At 36.0% G+C, this 14,936-nt stretch overlaps 2 protein-coding genes and 1 pseudogene across 5 annotated transcripts; 2 read left to right on the forward strand and 1 right to left on the reverse strand.

The window, feature by feature from the left end:
• Positions 1-696: 696 nt before the first annotated feature.
• LOC145564475 (uncharacterized) lies at positions 697-4,421 on the forward strand. 3 transcript variants are annotated; one of them, XM_081624780.1, is made up of 6 exons: positions 697-903; positions 2,210-3,060; positions 3,143-3,200; positions 3,276-3,406; positions 3,486-3,836; positions 4,158-4,421. In XM_081624780.1, the coding sequence occupies exons 2-5, from the start codon at positions 3,029-3,031 to the stop codon at positions 3,829-3,831; spliced, it is 567 nt and encodes a 188-aa protein (XP_081480906.1). In that variant the 5' UTR covers positions 697-903; positions 2,210-3,028; the 3' UTR covers positions 3,832-3,836; positions 4,158-4,421. The 3 variants fall into 3 exon arrangements, 1 of the variants encoding a protein (XP_081480906.1); XR_014094836.1 differs by lacking the exon at positions 4,158-4,421 and having other exon boundaries at positions 3,143-3,406; positions 3,486-3,504; XR_014094837.1 differs by lacking the exons at positions 697-903; positions 4,158-4,421 and having other exon boundaries at positions 929-3,060; positions 3,143-3,406; positions 3,486-3,504.
• Positions 4,422-7,675: 3,254 nt separating this feature from the next.
• LOC145564476 (peroxidase 66-like) lies at positions 7,676-9,142 on the forward strand (annotated as a pseudogene). The gene is made up of 3 exons (XR_014094838.1): positions 7,676-7,961; positions 8,181-8,369; positions 8,448-9,142. The product of XR_014094838.1 is annotated as a peroxidase 66-like (transcript).
• Positions 9,143-10,531: 1,389 nt separating this feature from the next.
• On the reverse strand, positions 10,532-14,565 carry LOC145564477 (uncharacterized). The gene is made up of 4 exons (XM_081624781.1): positions 14,368-14,565; positions 12,125-12,372; positions 11,011-11,218; positions 10,532-10,893 (listed from the first exon to the last, which is right to left on the reverse strand). The coding sequence occupies exons 1-4, from the start codon at positions 14,548-14,550 to the stop codon at positions 10,771-10,773; spliced, it is 762 nt and encodes a 253-aa protein (XP_081480907.1). The 5' UTR covers positions 14,551-14,565; the 3' UTR covers positions 10,532-10,770.
• Positions 14,566-14,936: the final 371 nt, after the last annotated feature.

The raw sequence follows: 14,936 nt of genomic DNA on the forward strand, positions 1-14,936 counted from the left end.
TGAACACAAGATGCATGAATATTTTAAAGTATGCTGTCTATGCACATTATATTTCACGTGCATGTGTTATGTGATACGCGCATAGTATTAAATGGGTAAGCCATGCTAAGGCTAGCCCCCAAGAGGTCAAGATGTGGCCACTATACTAAACAATATGGTTTGAGTCTTGCCAATCCTAGGCGTGCTTTCGGACTTGCACTACAAGAAAAAAGATCAAAGAGGGCGATATACATTGATCAAGGAGGGCGAGTTTAATTTTGCCTTGTTAGTTTCTATCAAGGAGGGCGACATTATAATTGCCCTTTTATTATAGAGCAAAGAGGGCGAATGTTACTTTCGTCTTTGTACTTCAAACCAAACAGGACGAATTAATTTTTCGTCCTCTATAATATAGCTAAGAGGGCGAATTCACAAAATCGTCCTCTATAATAGAGCAAAGAGGGCGAATTTCATTTTCGCCCTCGTTGTTCAATAAAATAAATCAACAAAGTAAACGTTTTGGCTATTTTACAAAACAAAAAAAAACAAACAGGGCGAATGTTACTTTCGTCTTTGTATTTCAAACAAACAGGGCGAATTCCATTTTCGCCCTCGTTGGTCAATAGCAAAAAGGGCGAATTCCTTTTTTGCCCTTGTTGGTCAATAAACATTTTAACAAAATAAAACAAAGGTTTTTCTCTATTAAAACAAAAGGACATAAAAATTAAACGTTTCTCTCTGAACGTTTTTCCCCAAAATATGCATGAACCCTAAATCGTTAATCTATGATTCTTCGCTCTATTTTTTCACTCCTAATCCTTGCTCATAAGGTTCAGATTCATTGCTCGAAGTCGGTGAGATTGCAAGTCAGATTTCGCTCCAAATCATTGCTCGAAGTCGCTCTAATTGTGTCGCAAGATTTTGGTAAATTTTGGCTCAAAACTATGTGATTAAGCTTTTGATTTGTACGAATTTGTTGTTCTCGAAATCCTTGCTCTTAATTTGTTGATTTTTTTGTCAATTTGTTCCTGCATGTTAGTATTGCTCTACATTTGTCAATTTTTTTGTCAATTTGTCGATTCTGCAAGTTTTTGGGAGTTGTTATTTATGCTAGTAATGTCAGATAGATTATGGAGAAGCAAATCAGAATTTTTCGTATTTTATCAGTGGTTTATCGATTTAATTGCTTAATTGATCGTATGAGCTATTGATTACTGTGAATTGGGATAATTGTAATTTGTTTTGATTACTATGAATTGTGATAATTGATAACTCTATCTGAAAATATGCGCATGTGATAATTGATAACTCTATCTGATAGTATTATACTAGCTAGTAGTGAGCCAGTGAGGTAATATTCACCAAATAGTGAGGTAGCAGGGCTGATTGGAGTTGTGGGTGTGTTGCGGTGGCAGGTTGTTGTTATTGTTATTGTTTTTTGCCAATTTGTTGATGATTACTATGAAGCAAGTTAAGAATAAATGCAGTTTATGTGATAGATGATTACTAATAGTATGGAATATCATTGATGATTGAATTGGTTTACTCAGACATTTGATATTTATGTTCAGATTATGTTATGGGACAAATAAAATGATTCAGTTAGAGATGGATTCTTGGTGTGACTTAAGGATACTTGTACTTTATGACTTTTATGCTTAATTTGATTAAAACACTCTTACTTAAAATTGTCCCTTCTAATCTAATTATATACGCCCTTTGATGAGTTGCTACTTTATCAATTCAGGAGAATTAGGTCGCATTAGTCAACTGCTAGACAGTCTGCTACATGCCAATTACCCCAATAACTAGTATATTATCATATCTATTCATATAATTTTATAACTATTTTGTCTACTTATGAACTTATAATATACAAATCTATTGGTTCCATTATTTAGCTAGTAAGATCCAGATGTCTAACTTGTATATATAAAGAATGTTATTGCCTTGGCTTTTGGGAGGACTTTCACACTTTTTCCTTTTATTAACATGGACAAATAAAATGATTCAGTTAGAGATGGTTTCTATGGCTATTATGCTTGTACTTTATTATGCTTAATTGCGTATGTCCAGTTTCAGTAGCATAATGTCCATATGTGGAAATTTTTATGTCAATTTGTACTTTTGTTTCATTAGACTATTGGTCAACTTATTTATGTTGCTATACTGTTGCGTTTTATTCCACCCATCCCTTGTATCAACTTATATATTGTTTTATGTAATATAGAATGGATAATGATAGAAGTTGGATGCATGTTCAAGGGTTGAAAGGTAGGCTTCAACCAAGTTACCGAAATGGTGTTAAATACTTTCTTGATTTTTCTTTCAAGGACACTAACCCTAATTCTGGGGATAAGAAGAGGTGTCCTTGTTTGAATTGTCGAAATTACTTTGACCATGACCGAGCGACAATGCGTGTTCATCTTCTTCGAGTGGGAATAGACCCTGATTACAATCCATGGGTATTCCATGGAGAGGAACAATCCCTTGACATCGGTGAGATGGAGATGTCCGAGGAGGAAGGTGATGAGTTATATGATGAAGATCCTCTTGTATCAGAAGAGATGGCTTCTTTGGTACATGATGCGACAAATGTAGTGCGGGAGGAGCATGATGGGGATGAAGGGGGTGGAGATTGTTCTGAGATTCCCGATAAGTTTTATAAATTGATGAAAGATGCAGAAGAAGAGCTATTTTCGGGTTGTAAAACATTTTCAAGGCTTGAATTCATTGTAACTCTCTTACACCTTAAGGTTAGTGGGGGTTGGAGTGAGAAATCATTTAGTGGGCTCCTTAGTGCATTACAAAAGGCCCTTAATTATGACCCAAACTTTCCAAAAAGCTCTTATGAAGCCAAGAAGTACACAAAAGACCTTGGGTTGAATTATGTGAAGATTCATGCTTGTGTTGAAATGACTTGGATAAGAATTATCATTCTCCATTGTTTAAACTATCCGTTTTTCAAAACAAGGGAAATCCATTAGGTAGAAGAACATTCAAGCAATTGAGCATCTTAGATTGGGAGCAAGCTCAATTATATGTTCTTATGAATTGTCCAGAAGTACAACCATTGGTGGAGTAAGGCATCTATATCTTTTTATTCTTTTAATCATTATTTCATCATTATGTGAAATACCACTAACACGTATATGATGAACAGAGAGTATGCTTCTATTGGTGGGCCAAAACCAAGTGTAGTGGATTGGTTTCAATCACGAGTAAGTGTTATGTCTTTATGTTAAGGTTAAGATTAAGGCATCTATATCTTTTTGTGTATGTATATGATTTGATAGGAACTTGAGGCACAAGCTTGTGAAAATGAGAATGAGGTCACAGAAATCAATGGTTCTAGTTCAAATGTAACCACTGCATCCCAAGCTAATGATGATCCCATGTATTTAAAGTTATGGGAGAAGTCAAAGAGGTATATTGAATATTTGTCTAATGCACGAACACTTTGTTTTTCTTTATTTTAAAATTCTGACTTTGTTTTATCTTGTAAGGCATAAAAATGGGAAGTTTGACGATGAGGCCGAGGAGAAGTTCAAGGAATTAAAGGAGTTGCATGAGAAAGAAATTGGTGAAAAGGGGGTTGATAATCTTACTGTTGAAGAAGCTTATGTGAAGGTTCTTGGACATCGTTCAGGTTATGCCCGTGGTTTAGGCAAAGGGCACCCGGTGTCTTGTAAAGATGGAAAGATAGGAAGAGCTGAGCTGGAACATAATGTTGAAAAACTCCAAAATGAAAATAATATGATGCGAGCTGAATTGGAAGCGTCTAAGAAGAAACAAGAAGACCTAGAACAAAAGCTTCGGTTAGTCATGGAGAAGATTGGCCTTGACGCTTAATAGAGGTAATATTTTACACGAAGTATTTTTTTCTACTTTTGATATTTTTGGGCAGCCATTAACTGTAAGGTTTGTGGTAATTTTTCTTTGAATTTCTGGGTGTAATATATGAAATTGTTACTGTAATATTTATGTTGATGATGGCTTAATGATGTCCCGGTTGCTATTCTCATGAATATTGTAAATCGTGTTTTATGTTGATGATGGCTTAATGATGTAGTTTTCTGAAGTTTCTTTTTCCATTTGCTGAGGATAGATTCACCTTGTTGGCTATATGATCCTATATTATTCAGGATTAATGATTGTATTTTTCCTATATTATTCAGGTAATGTAGATTGGATTTTGTTTTGGAAATGGAGGACACCAAAGGCTGGCTGCATTCCTTGGAAAAATGGGGATGCTAGAAGGTGCAAGGATGAGAAGATTGCATGATAATGTCCTAGAAAAAACATTATTAAATATTTGCTATTTAGGATAATTTGGTTAATACTTTTGTATATATAATGACAAAATTAGAATATATAATGACAAAATTAGAATTTATATTAACTAAATAAATACTTTTGTTAATACTCCTAGAATTATTTTTTTAAAAAACTGAAAATTGAACAAAGAGGGCGATTTCGTTTTTGCCCTTTAAAATTTGATCAAACAGGGCGAATTTTGAGCAAGGAGGGCAATATTAATTGACTTAATTGAGTTGTTTACAGAGGGCAAAAAAAACTTTTCATCTTGGTTGATTCAATCTAAGAGGGCGAAAATTTTGCCCTATTTGATATTGATCAAAGAGGGCGAAAATTTTGCCCTATTTGATATTGATCAAAGAGGGCGAAATTTTTGCCCTATTTGATGTTGATCAAAGAGGGCGAAATTTTTTGCCTTCTTTGATATTTAACAAAGAGGGCAAAACATTTGTATGCCCTTTGAAGCTAATAGGACGAAGCTAATAGGGCGATCTGGGGGCGATTTCAAAATCGCCCTCTTTGCCTAATAGGGCGAAATTTGAACCTAAGAGGGCGATTTAAATTGCCCTCTTTGATATAATATCTTGTAGTGTTGTGCCTAACCCAACCCATTGCCAACATTTACTATTTACACAAGAATTACAGTATGAGAAAATTTGTACAAAATAATGGGTGGGCCGTCGGTGTAACAAAGCGCTGGATAAAGTAAGAGATATCAAATAAGAAAACGGTGGATAAAATAAGAAAAGATGAGTAAATAAGTAGAAATGTGGAACTTTTGTGGGTGAGAGGGGTAAAGTGATAAAAAGATGTTTGTCTGAAATAGAATATGTTAAGAATATTATGAAACATAGATAGTACTCCGTAATAATCATGGGGGTAGTAAACTTACTCTGTTCCAACACATACACGAACCTTAATTTCCTATGTCAATTGTAAGGAGTAAGTTCTTAAAACAGAAGATGTAGAAATGTTACCGTACAAAATAGTTTTCTTCAAATGAGGCTATACCCCAACCTCTGCCGAGTAAGGTTTTGATCAATACGTACAGTCAAATAAACAGCTCGAGTTATTGCTTTTTACAAGATCTGGAAGCATAACCAAAAAATTTAGAGTATTCATCAAGTGTTCAACAGAACAACTGCTTATTGCTTATTACATCTGGTAGCATAAATGCATACGAGTAACCTAAAATCTTAGTGCATCCTACTGTTTTACAGAATACGGAGTAATTATTAAGTTTTCATACCACTCTTATCTGTCTGAAAATATTAGTCACATATATTACTTTTAGATAGAAATCCTAAAGCAAGTACGAGTAAATTTTATTAATTATGATAGTGGTTAATGATTACTCCGTATATTCTAATCCATAGAATATGCAATTTTAACTAACTCGGAACAGAGGAGAATAAATGGTATGTTGACTGATCAATCATACAGTTGGAATGACATTGCTTAACACATGCAGTACAAAAATACATGTACGTCTACTTTAAGGGTCACCGACCGTAGTCCTTTAACAGACCTGATTGATCAGTATGAACCAACACTTTGGGCTCATTTCTTAGAGTTTAAATCAAAGTTTTTAAAGTTTGGCTATTGATTAATCAAAACCAACCATATTAACACATAGAACTCAAAGTTTAAGCTAAAACTAGAAAGTTAGTTAGCTCGAAAAAAAAAACAAATATTTGGGATTAATATGTCTAAACTCTAATAGAAATGCAATAATTACATGAATTTACAAATGAGGCATAGGTTTAGCGATCAAAGTTAAAGTATCACGACAACTTATAAACCTCTCAATAGACATTTTAATTCCTAGGATAAAAAGCGTAAAAGGCAATGCAAATACAAAAAAAAAAAAAAAAAAAAAAAAAAAAAAAAAAAAAAAAAAAAAAAAGGAATATGTCAAACGTAGCCCTGCTTTAAATAAAAAGCAAGAATAATACATACCTACATTGCAAATCATGTTTATTTTGTCTTATATTCACAATTTCATACCAATTTGAGAAATACAATTAATGTTTATGCATAAATGCTATGATTAGAAAAACTTAAAAATATAAATTAGGACTTAGAATTTGAGCCAACAATCTAGAAAAGAAAAGGGTGTTAGTTTCAGCTAGTGGTGGGCATGGGCCGTGCCGGGCCTATCGTGGGCCGTGCCTAGGCGAGCCATGAACAGTGTCGTGCCGGGCCGTGCCGGCCCACGGTGGAGGCGGGCCGTGCCGTGCCGTGCCGGCCTTCAAGCTTCCCCTGTCCACGGCACGGCACGGCCCACCGTGCCGGTCGTGCCGTGCCGGGCCGCCCGTCGTGCCGGCCCACGGCTTACCCTTTTTTCTTTTTCTTTTTTAAAAAAAACAATTAAAAAAAACTTTAAAAAAACTTGAATTTTTTTTATGAAAGAAAAAATTGAATTGAATAATTATACAATTTAATATTTGAATTTAATAATTATTAAATTTTTTATGGAGTTAAGTTATATTAAATATTGTTTAAATTATATTAATATTTATTGTTCATTCATAATTTACTATATATCATATTATTCATATAACTATATAAGTATTAGACAAAAATTAAATAACAATATAACATATTCCATAAAATTAAAAGTTGAAAAAATTCATTCATAAAAATTTATTAAGTAAAAGATAATATGAAGTACAAGTGTACAACTAACAATAATTGATGAATAACTTATTTTGTTATTTTATTATACGGCTAATGTTAATAGAGGGTGGTATTTATAGGTGAAAATAGAGCCGTTTATAGCCGTTGGAGGGAAATAGAGCTGCTGCCAACTAGCCGTTACCCACGGGCCGTGCTGCGGGCCGTGCCGGCGGGCCATTTCACGGGCTCGTGCCGGGCCGTGCCATTTTTTGTTTTTTTTTTTAACGCAGCCCGCACGAGGCACGAGGGGCGTGCCGTCGTGCCGGGCCGGGCCACTCAGCGGGCCGTGCCGGGCCGTGCCCGGGCCGCCCGCGTGCTGACCCGGCCCATGCCCAGCTCTAGTTTCCGCTGTTGGTACTATTCACAATCACGTTTCTTATTAGCTAAAAACTTGAAAATAACAGAGCTTAAAATCTTCTAATATCACATAAAAATATAATGAATACTTGATCTTTTTTTTTTTTTTGGTGTTTAGAGAGCCACAAAGGCGGGGGTGAGAATCGATCCCAGGATCTCCTGGAACCGGGAGGGAGCTCTAACCACTTGAGCTATCCCTCACTCTCAGGAATACTTGATCTTTAAAGTACAGTAAGAACAGGTGGTTTCAAAGGAATTTTAAGTCCAATGAGTGCCTTGAAAGCGCAGTCCAAATTTTGTTCTAACACTGTGCTACATTAACTATAAATAGGGCTCTAAGTTTATGGTATTTCCATCACAACAAGCCTGCTTACAAGTATTAACACTTTCATTTGCCTCGAAAGTACGCAATGGCGGCTCAAGACACCAAAAACCTCTTCCTTTCAGCCTTATTACTTCTCTCCATTGCAGTTTTTAGCTGTCAGGCAGCACTCGATACTCACTATTACGATCAAACATGTCCACAGGCAGAGTATATAGTCGCACAGACAGTTCGTAATGCCTCCATATATGATCCCAAATCCCCTGCTCGCCTCCTTCGCATGTTCTTCCATGACTGCTTCATCAGGGTAAGAATCTTTCTTCCAATCCATGAAAGAATACACATGAAAGCATGCACCAAATAGGCTATATTTTCTTTTCTTAATAATATCTAAACTTATGTGGCACTTGGAAGTGGGTTAGAGGGAGCTTGGGCAATGCGAACAGTCTACGTAAAAAATCAATCTAACCAATCCAGGCTGATTTATATTCTATTATACATTAACTAAGATATTGAATTATGCTAGGGATGTGATGCATCAATTTTATTGGACTCGACTCCTGGGAACAAAGCTGAGAAGGATGGTCCACCAAACATCTCAGTCCGATCATTCTATGTCATTGACGATGCAAAGGCCAAGCTTGAGAAGGCATGTCCACACACAGTTTCATGCGCGGACATAATAGCTATGGCTGCCAGAGATGTTGTCACTATGGTAAGTTCTTGCCTGTCACATCAGTCTTTCATTCTATGGCACCTATTCCTTGTCTAACTCTCAATTTCTATATCTAAGACTGGAGGACCTTACTGGAGCGTAGTCAAAGGAAGAAAAGATGGAAGAGTGTCAAAAGCCAGTGATACTACAAATCTTCCACCCCCATTTCTGAATGCGAATCAACTAATTCAGACCTTTGCTAAAAGAGGATTAGGCATTAAGGATCTGGTCGCTCTATCCGGTGCCCACACTCTTGGCTTCTCACACTGTTCTTCCTTTGTTGCTCGTGTCCATAATTTCAGCACAGTACATGAAACTGATCCTAGCATGAACACCGAATTTGCCAGCTTACTCAAGAACAAGTGTCCAAGATCAAACAACAATGGAGATGCAGGACAGTTCCTAGATTCAACTGCATCACGATTTGATAATAACTACTACAAACAGATCATCGCTAGAAAGGGTGTTTTTAATACAGATCAAGTCATGTATGATGACCAGAGGACTCGCCCAATGATTGAAGCATTCGCCAAAGACCAAAACTTGTTCTTCAGAGAGTTTGCAGCATCAATGATAAAGCTTGGAAATGTGGGGGTTAATGAAGAAGGAGAAGTGCGACTAAACTGCCGAAGAATAAATTGAGTGTTGATAAAGGATTCATGTGTATATCTAAGGGAGAAACTTTGAAGAGAGAGAAAATAAGCCATTTCTTGTATTGTAGAGAGATGTAATAATGTGAGAGTTTTATGTTTGTGTACTCTGACCATCCTAATGCAAATTTACTATTTTCATATACTCAGGCAAAATTCATCAAGTTTATCTGGAAATATCTTAAAGGAAAAACTCCAAAAATAAACTTGAATGCACAATACACAATACACAATACACAAGAAGCAGGATAATTCAGCATCCATCAACTAAGCCATTTCCATAGAAAGAAAACCAATTAACTTTACAAACTTACATATCCCAAGTTACACAGGCAGGCGGTCAAAAGCACAAATACACCAATATATCCTCTCTTCCCCGGGTCATGAGTTGAAAACTAATCAAATGCATGAACCCATGCCCAATGCCAACAATACTTGCTGGCTCGATTATGAATGAACTCATCTGCTCAAATTTATACAGTAGCACCTATTATACTGTTCTTAGACCTTTATCATAATGCACTATAATGACATGGCTTGTTAAACAGATTATGCCTCATTCTTACAGTGAAAAAGCACCATCTCTGATCAAGAGTTGATTGGAATCCACTCCAAAATTGCAGGGAAAGACTAAGTTCATTCAACCCCCTTCTCTAAAACAAGAGGCATTTAACAGTATTAGGGCAATTGTTGTTGGCTTTAAATGCTTTGTAATAGGATTGATAACATCCAATTCTGCCTCCCCGTACATTCTGAACTAAGCCCTTTATGATAATATACTTGGTTTTCATCTACACTAAGAGCTGGAGACATATCTATAATAGCAATTCATCAATACAACCATATCAGCCAACCACCCAGCCAGAATATGGCAGCAAGCACGACCTACAGCTCTACAAGGCAAAACCCTCTCAAGCTTTTTAAGCAATAATAAGTTACCTCTTGAAGCTTCTACTTCCTCTTCCTCTTCTTTCCTTTCAGTTTGTAATAATACCTTCTAGGAATAATTGTCCTGATGAATCAACCCTTTTCAAGAACAATTTCATCATTTATGTTCTCTCTTCAACACCGAATTTCATACAGGTTACCTTAAGACATCACACTCTAGTAATCTACTATTTAAACCACAAATATGTTGGAAAAAATAACTTCTCAAAAGTCAGAAAATCCCAAATTGGTACATGTTTTTCTGATGCTATTGCTTGTTTCTAACCAGCTAAATTTCTAACGATCAGAGAGCTTAAAGATGATAAGTTTTGTCATGACAGGAGGAAATGCAACAAAGCCTCATATATTGGGAAAGCTGTAAGGACTGAATTGAATTTTGGTTCCCAAATTAGTAAGTACAAGAAGAAAAGGTATTACAAGAAAATCATTTGGATCTTCCAATACAGGGAGCTTTGAGCTCAGAACAGTATTGATGCTACTTCAACTAGGAATACCCTTATCTGAATTATACCTCAAATAAACACAGAGATCTTGAGTCAAAACACACACACACACACACAGAGATCTTTTTCCATGTAATATTGAGCATTGATGTCAACCAAAATTCACAATTAATAACTCAGGATAAAAAAAAAAATTACAACATCATTATATACCTTGCAGATCATATTTAAGAATGAAATACAGAAGGTAATAGCTGGCCTTCGCATTATGTGATGGTAAAATAGTGATGATAAATGCAGAAGGCAATAAATGGCCCTGGCATTGTGTTATAGTAAAAATAATGATGATGCTTAGCTCGATCAAGCAAAAACTACATCTGAACGAAAGACATACTTGACCCCTTTGGTTACATTCCGAGCTTCATGCAACATACACTTGTCACCATGGATATGAACGAGTGCCATCCCCTCTGCAGGAGCCACCTGCATATGAAGCCTTTTAGTTAGCCATATATACTCTCAAAGATTCACAGCAATAAGATTATTTCTCTTCGAGAAAAATAACACAAAGAAGTCAGAAAAAGTGGAAAAAGAGCACACCTCAGCCACCACTTTGCTTCTTGAACCATAGAATACTGTTTCACCTCCAACTAAGGGATCTGTGTTACCTAGGCTCTTGACATCACTTTTGCTTTTGGATTGAGAGCTGCCACTAAGATATATTAATAATGTATAGTGTGTGTGCTTTCCATCACCAAGATCAACACTTTCATCAATATGACGCCCGAAACGCTGACCAACCTTGTATCTGCAAAGCCAAGAGACCAATTTCAATTTCAGAATCACATTCACTTGATGAATGAATGAATCCCAAGAGCTTATTACATAAGTTCCTAGATCATATATAGCTAGAGTCAGTGACAAAACATAAACCACACTGCCACCATCCCCAGAAAAAAACGAAGGCAAGGAAAGCAGGAGAAACTAAAAAATCCATGGGCAAGGGCTCTCAGATAGCTCATCAATACTCTGTATGACTTAATGTAGCAAAACTACAAATGACATCCCCCGAAGGCAGTAACAACTTCTCATTCATAGGGTAAATGAATATTAAACAAACAAGTCATTAATGTCATAATTCAACAGTGATAAAATTGCAAGTTAGGAATTAAGATATAATAGAGGAAAACATTTTACAATCATCAGGCAGACCTATCTCATACAAGAAATTATCTTAAGGCCAGGTCTCATCAATTAGAAAATAACCACCCATGCCCTAGAAAGTATGATAGAAGGTGAGTATTAGTGGATTGAGATAAAGCAGGGATGGAGAGTTTATGGACAAGGGATCTCAGACAACTCATCAATAAAATTTGAAGTGGCAGAACTACAAATGACATTTTCCAGAGGCAAAATCAATTTTTTGTTCATAGGGTCAATAAATTGAAATAGACAAACCTTTATTGTGACAATTTCACAATAATAGAGTGCAAGTTGATTATAAGTTACAGCTCGACTAATCAGTTAAAAACCTAGATAAATACTAGTAGAGTGGAAAGCAATACGTGATCATAAACTGGACCTATCACATACATCAAAGTATCTTGGAGCCAAGTCTCAGCGATTAGGAAAAGTTTACACATGCCCTGAAAAGAATGGTAATAGATGAATGCTGCCGTGGATACAATAATTACAAACCAAATAGCCAGCAAACCTGTAGAATCTGATGTTTGGATTAAGCCCGACAGCAGCTTTCCCGCGTATTTTGATATCTCTAAACAATTTGTTAAGACCTGACTCCCAAATTATACCAGCAAGTTGAGGATCATTCACAGAGACCCGGTCATTGTCTCTATAAGCTTCACCTTTAGCTGGCCCAAGACTCCCTTGGTGCACAAAACCAAGTGACTCTGCAGCTTTGACAAATGCCTCAGATTCAAAAGGTGTCAAAAAATTTGGTACCTGAACATCTTAAATGAGATTTCAGATACTAGACATATCATCCCCTAATAATTGTTCAATGCTCACCCTTCTAAGAGTTTTAATTCTTCTAACATGTGCAATTCCAAATTACCAGGTAATACCAATAAGACAACATCTATACATATAGCAAATTCAACCATCACGGCAATGTACATACATAAATCATGGCTTCATGAACAACAACATCCATTATTGTATTGTATAGACATCATTATATTTCAATTACCTCAAAAAAAAAAAAAAAATCAATTATATTTCAAAATTTCATGAATTTAAAAATAGAAACACAATTCATTCTTAGTACTTTATAGACATCTTTATAGGTGCCTATGGTTTCAAACCACCTTATATGACCCCAAAAGTCACCCCACGCATTTAGTTCATTTTTTGAAAAAATGTCAAAAATTGACCTGAAATCGCGTATTATACCCTTTAATTTTGGACAATTTTTCACTTTTTTGGACCTGGAAAAAAAAATGCTGAGATCCTTCCCATGGACTCTATTACACCTCGGGAGTCCATTTGGATGGGTGAAATCATACAATATGCCTTTAAACTGTCAATTTACCCGTTTACAACTTGTAGCGATTTTATAAACTCAAGGCTACCACGGACATTTATGACAACATATAATGATCAGATATGATTCCAAATGACATTATATAACCCCGGGATGTATCCCCTTGTATCTTGAGATTTTTCGACATCAGGTCCCGAAACCTTTGAAATTGCTCAAAACCTTCGAATTGCTCAAAGCCTTGGATTTTGAGCATTTTTTGACTTTTTTTCACCCGAAAAAAATATTTGCTTAGATGCTTCCTATAAACCTCAGTACCCTTAGGGAGTCCAATTGGGTGGGTAGAACCATCCAATTTGCCTTTAAGCATCCAATACAACCATTTTCGTAAAAGCCTCTTTTATTGGCTATAAGCTTTCACGAGGTCTTTGTGTAGCCGGCTAATGGTTGTATATGGGTCTAAACTAAGTGCCGTGAATTTTTTTTCACCGGGTCCCGAGACCTCGTAAGTTGCTCCGGTTTATTGTATTATAGCCTTCAAATTGCCTTCCGTACATCATTTTTTCACCTGCTAGCCAAACTGCCAAAGGGCCTTCAGAGTGAGTGCCCGGAACTATCTCATTCACCCTTAATCATCATGTCTTAAGACAAAGAAGACATAGCCTCAAATGACAAAAATATCTCTTTGTATGCCTTGTCCTTGGGTGCACATGTCCACATGCCACGCACCCCCTTGCAACATCCAACATCCCAACACTTAGGCTTCGTGACTAGTCCCAATCTCGTACTTAGCATTTTTAGCACCTATTATAATACAATAATGGATGTCTTTGTTCATTCCTTATGAAAAACACATTCCTTCATCCTTCAAAGATATTACTATGAACAACCTACCCTAGTTCCATACCATCCTCACAAAAGCCGTGTTTTACCTCTTTCTGAATGTTGAGCGGCCTATGAGCATCTTAAAACAGAAAATTGTATGATTGAATCACTAATTTGATTAATAAAACATACGAGGTATGACTTAAGCCCAAAAAGACTACTACTTTCACCTCCAACATAATCCCCTGAATCCCTGATCATCCCCTCAATTACAAAAACAATTAACATGTAAAAACACCTTCAAAGTCTTTTTGTTTTAACCCATCAAAATGGGAATTCCCCAAATTCGAAAAGGCAAATTTCCCCAAATCTTTATTAACACACTACATTTTAGCACAACCCCAGAAAAATGCAACCTAGAAATACAAGTAATTTGCACCCAAATACAATAAATCCCAATGTTATTATCAATTATGCATTAAAAATAACACCAATTTTAACATATAATACGAAGTATATAATATATTCAGCAAAAATTCAACAAGCACTCTAAGTTCACAAAAAAAAAAAAAAAAAAAAAAAAATCAACAAAAAATAAAATTGCAAAGAAAGAGTGGAAGAAAGATAATTACAGTAATAAGATCATTTCCTCTGAGAAAATTGAATTGAAGTTTGTGCTTAGGTTTGATAACTGGGAATTCCACCTTTTGATCTCCCATTTTCCAGTTTTCTTCCTCTTGCACTTTGCTTTCTTCAACTCTCTTTCTCTTTTTCTCTCTCTCCTCTACTTTGCTATGTCGAATCAGCTCTTCCATGATTTGGACCTTCACAAAAATCTGGGCCAACTCTTATTTTGACTGAATCCGACATTAGAAAGCGTGTTAGGGAAATTGGTTTGGGCCTCTCTAATATTATGATTTCGTCCTTTGGTCCAAAAGTTTCTTATATTATAGGTGGGCATGGATCGTGCCATGTAGCTTGCTTGTAAATACATGTGTCGTGTCAACGCGCTTCACACTCTAATGTCTAGTGTCTAGATTAGGAAGAAATAGTTGTGTTTGATCTTGTATTAGTTTTTCATAAATAAAGCTCACGCGTAACTTGATTTGTATTCGGTGTCGTGTCAACAAACCCCTTGAAAAAATTTATTGATATTTTGGTTAAAAAAAATATATAAGTGTGCTGATACACCCGTTATACT

This window comes from Chenopodium album, chromosome 10 (genome assembly GCF_948465745.1).
Source record: "Chenopodium album chromosome 10, dcCheAlbu1.1, whole genome shotgun sequence".
NCBI classification, from domain to species: Eukaryota; Viridiplantae; Streptophyta; class Magnoliopsida; order Caryophyllales; family Amaranthaceae; genus Chenopodium; species Chenopodium album.

Coding starts and splice junctions, on each gene's coding strand:
- LOC145564477 (XM_081624781.1), bottom strand. CDS start 14,550: ATGGAAGAGCTGATTCGACATAGCAAAGTAGAGGAGAGAGAGAAAAAG. Junction 11,219..12,124: donor CCAAACATCAGATTCTACAG/GTTTGCTGGCTA, acceptor TTGGCTTTGCAG/ATACAAGGTTGGTCAGCGTT. Junction 10,894..11,010: donor GAAGCAAAGTGGTGGCTGAG/GTGTGCTCTTTT, acceptor CTTCATATGCAG/GTGGCTCCTGCAGAGGGGAT.
- LOC145564475 (XM_081624780.1), top strand. CDS start 3,029: ATGAATTGTCCAGAAGTACAACCATTGGTGGA. Junction 3,061..3,142: donor GAAGTACAACCATTGGTGGA/GTAAGGCATCTA, acceptor TATGATGAACAG/AGAGTATGCTTCTATTGGTG. Junction 3,201..3,275: donor TGGATTGGTTTCAATCACGA/GTAAGTGTTATG, acceptor ATGATTTGATAG/GAACTTGAGGCACAAGCTTG.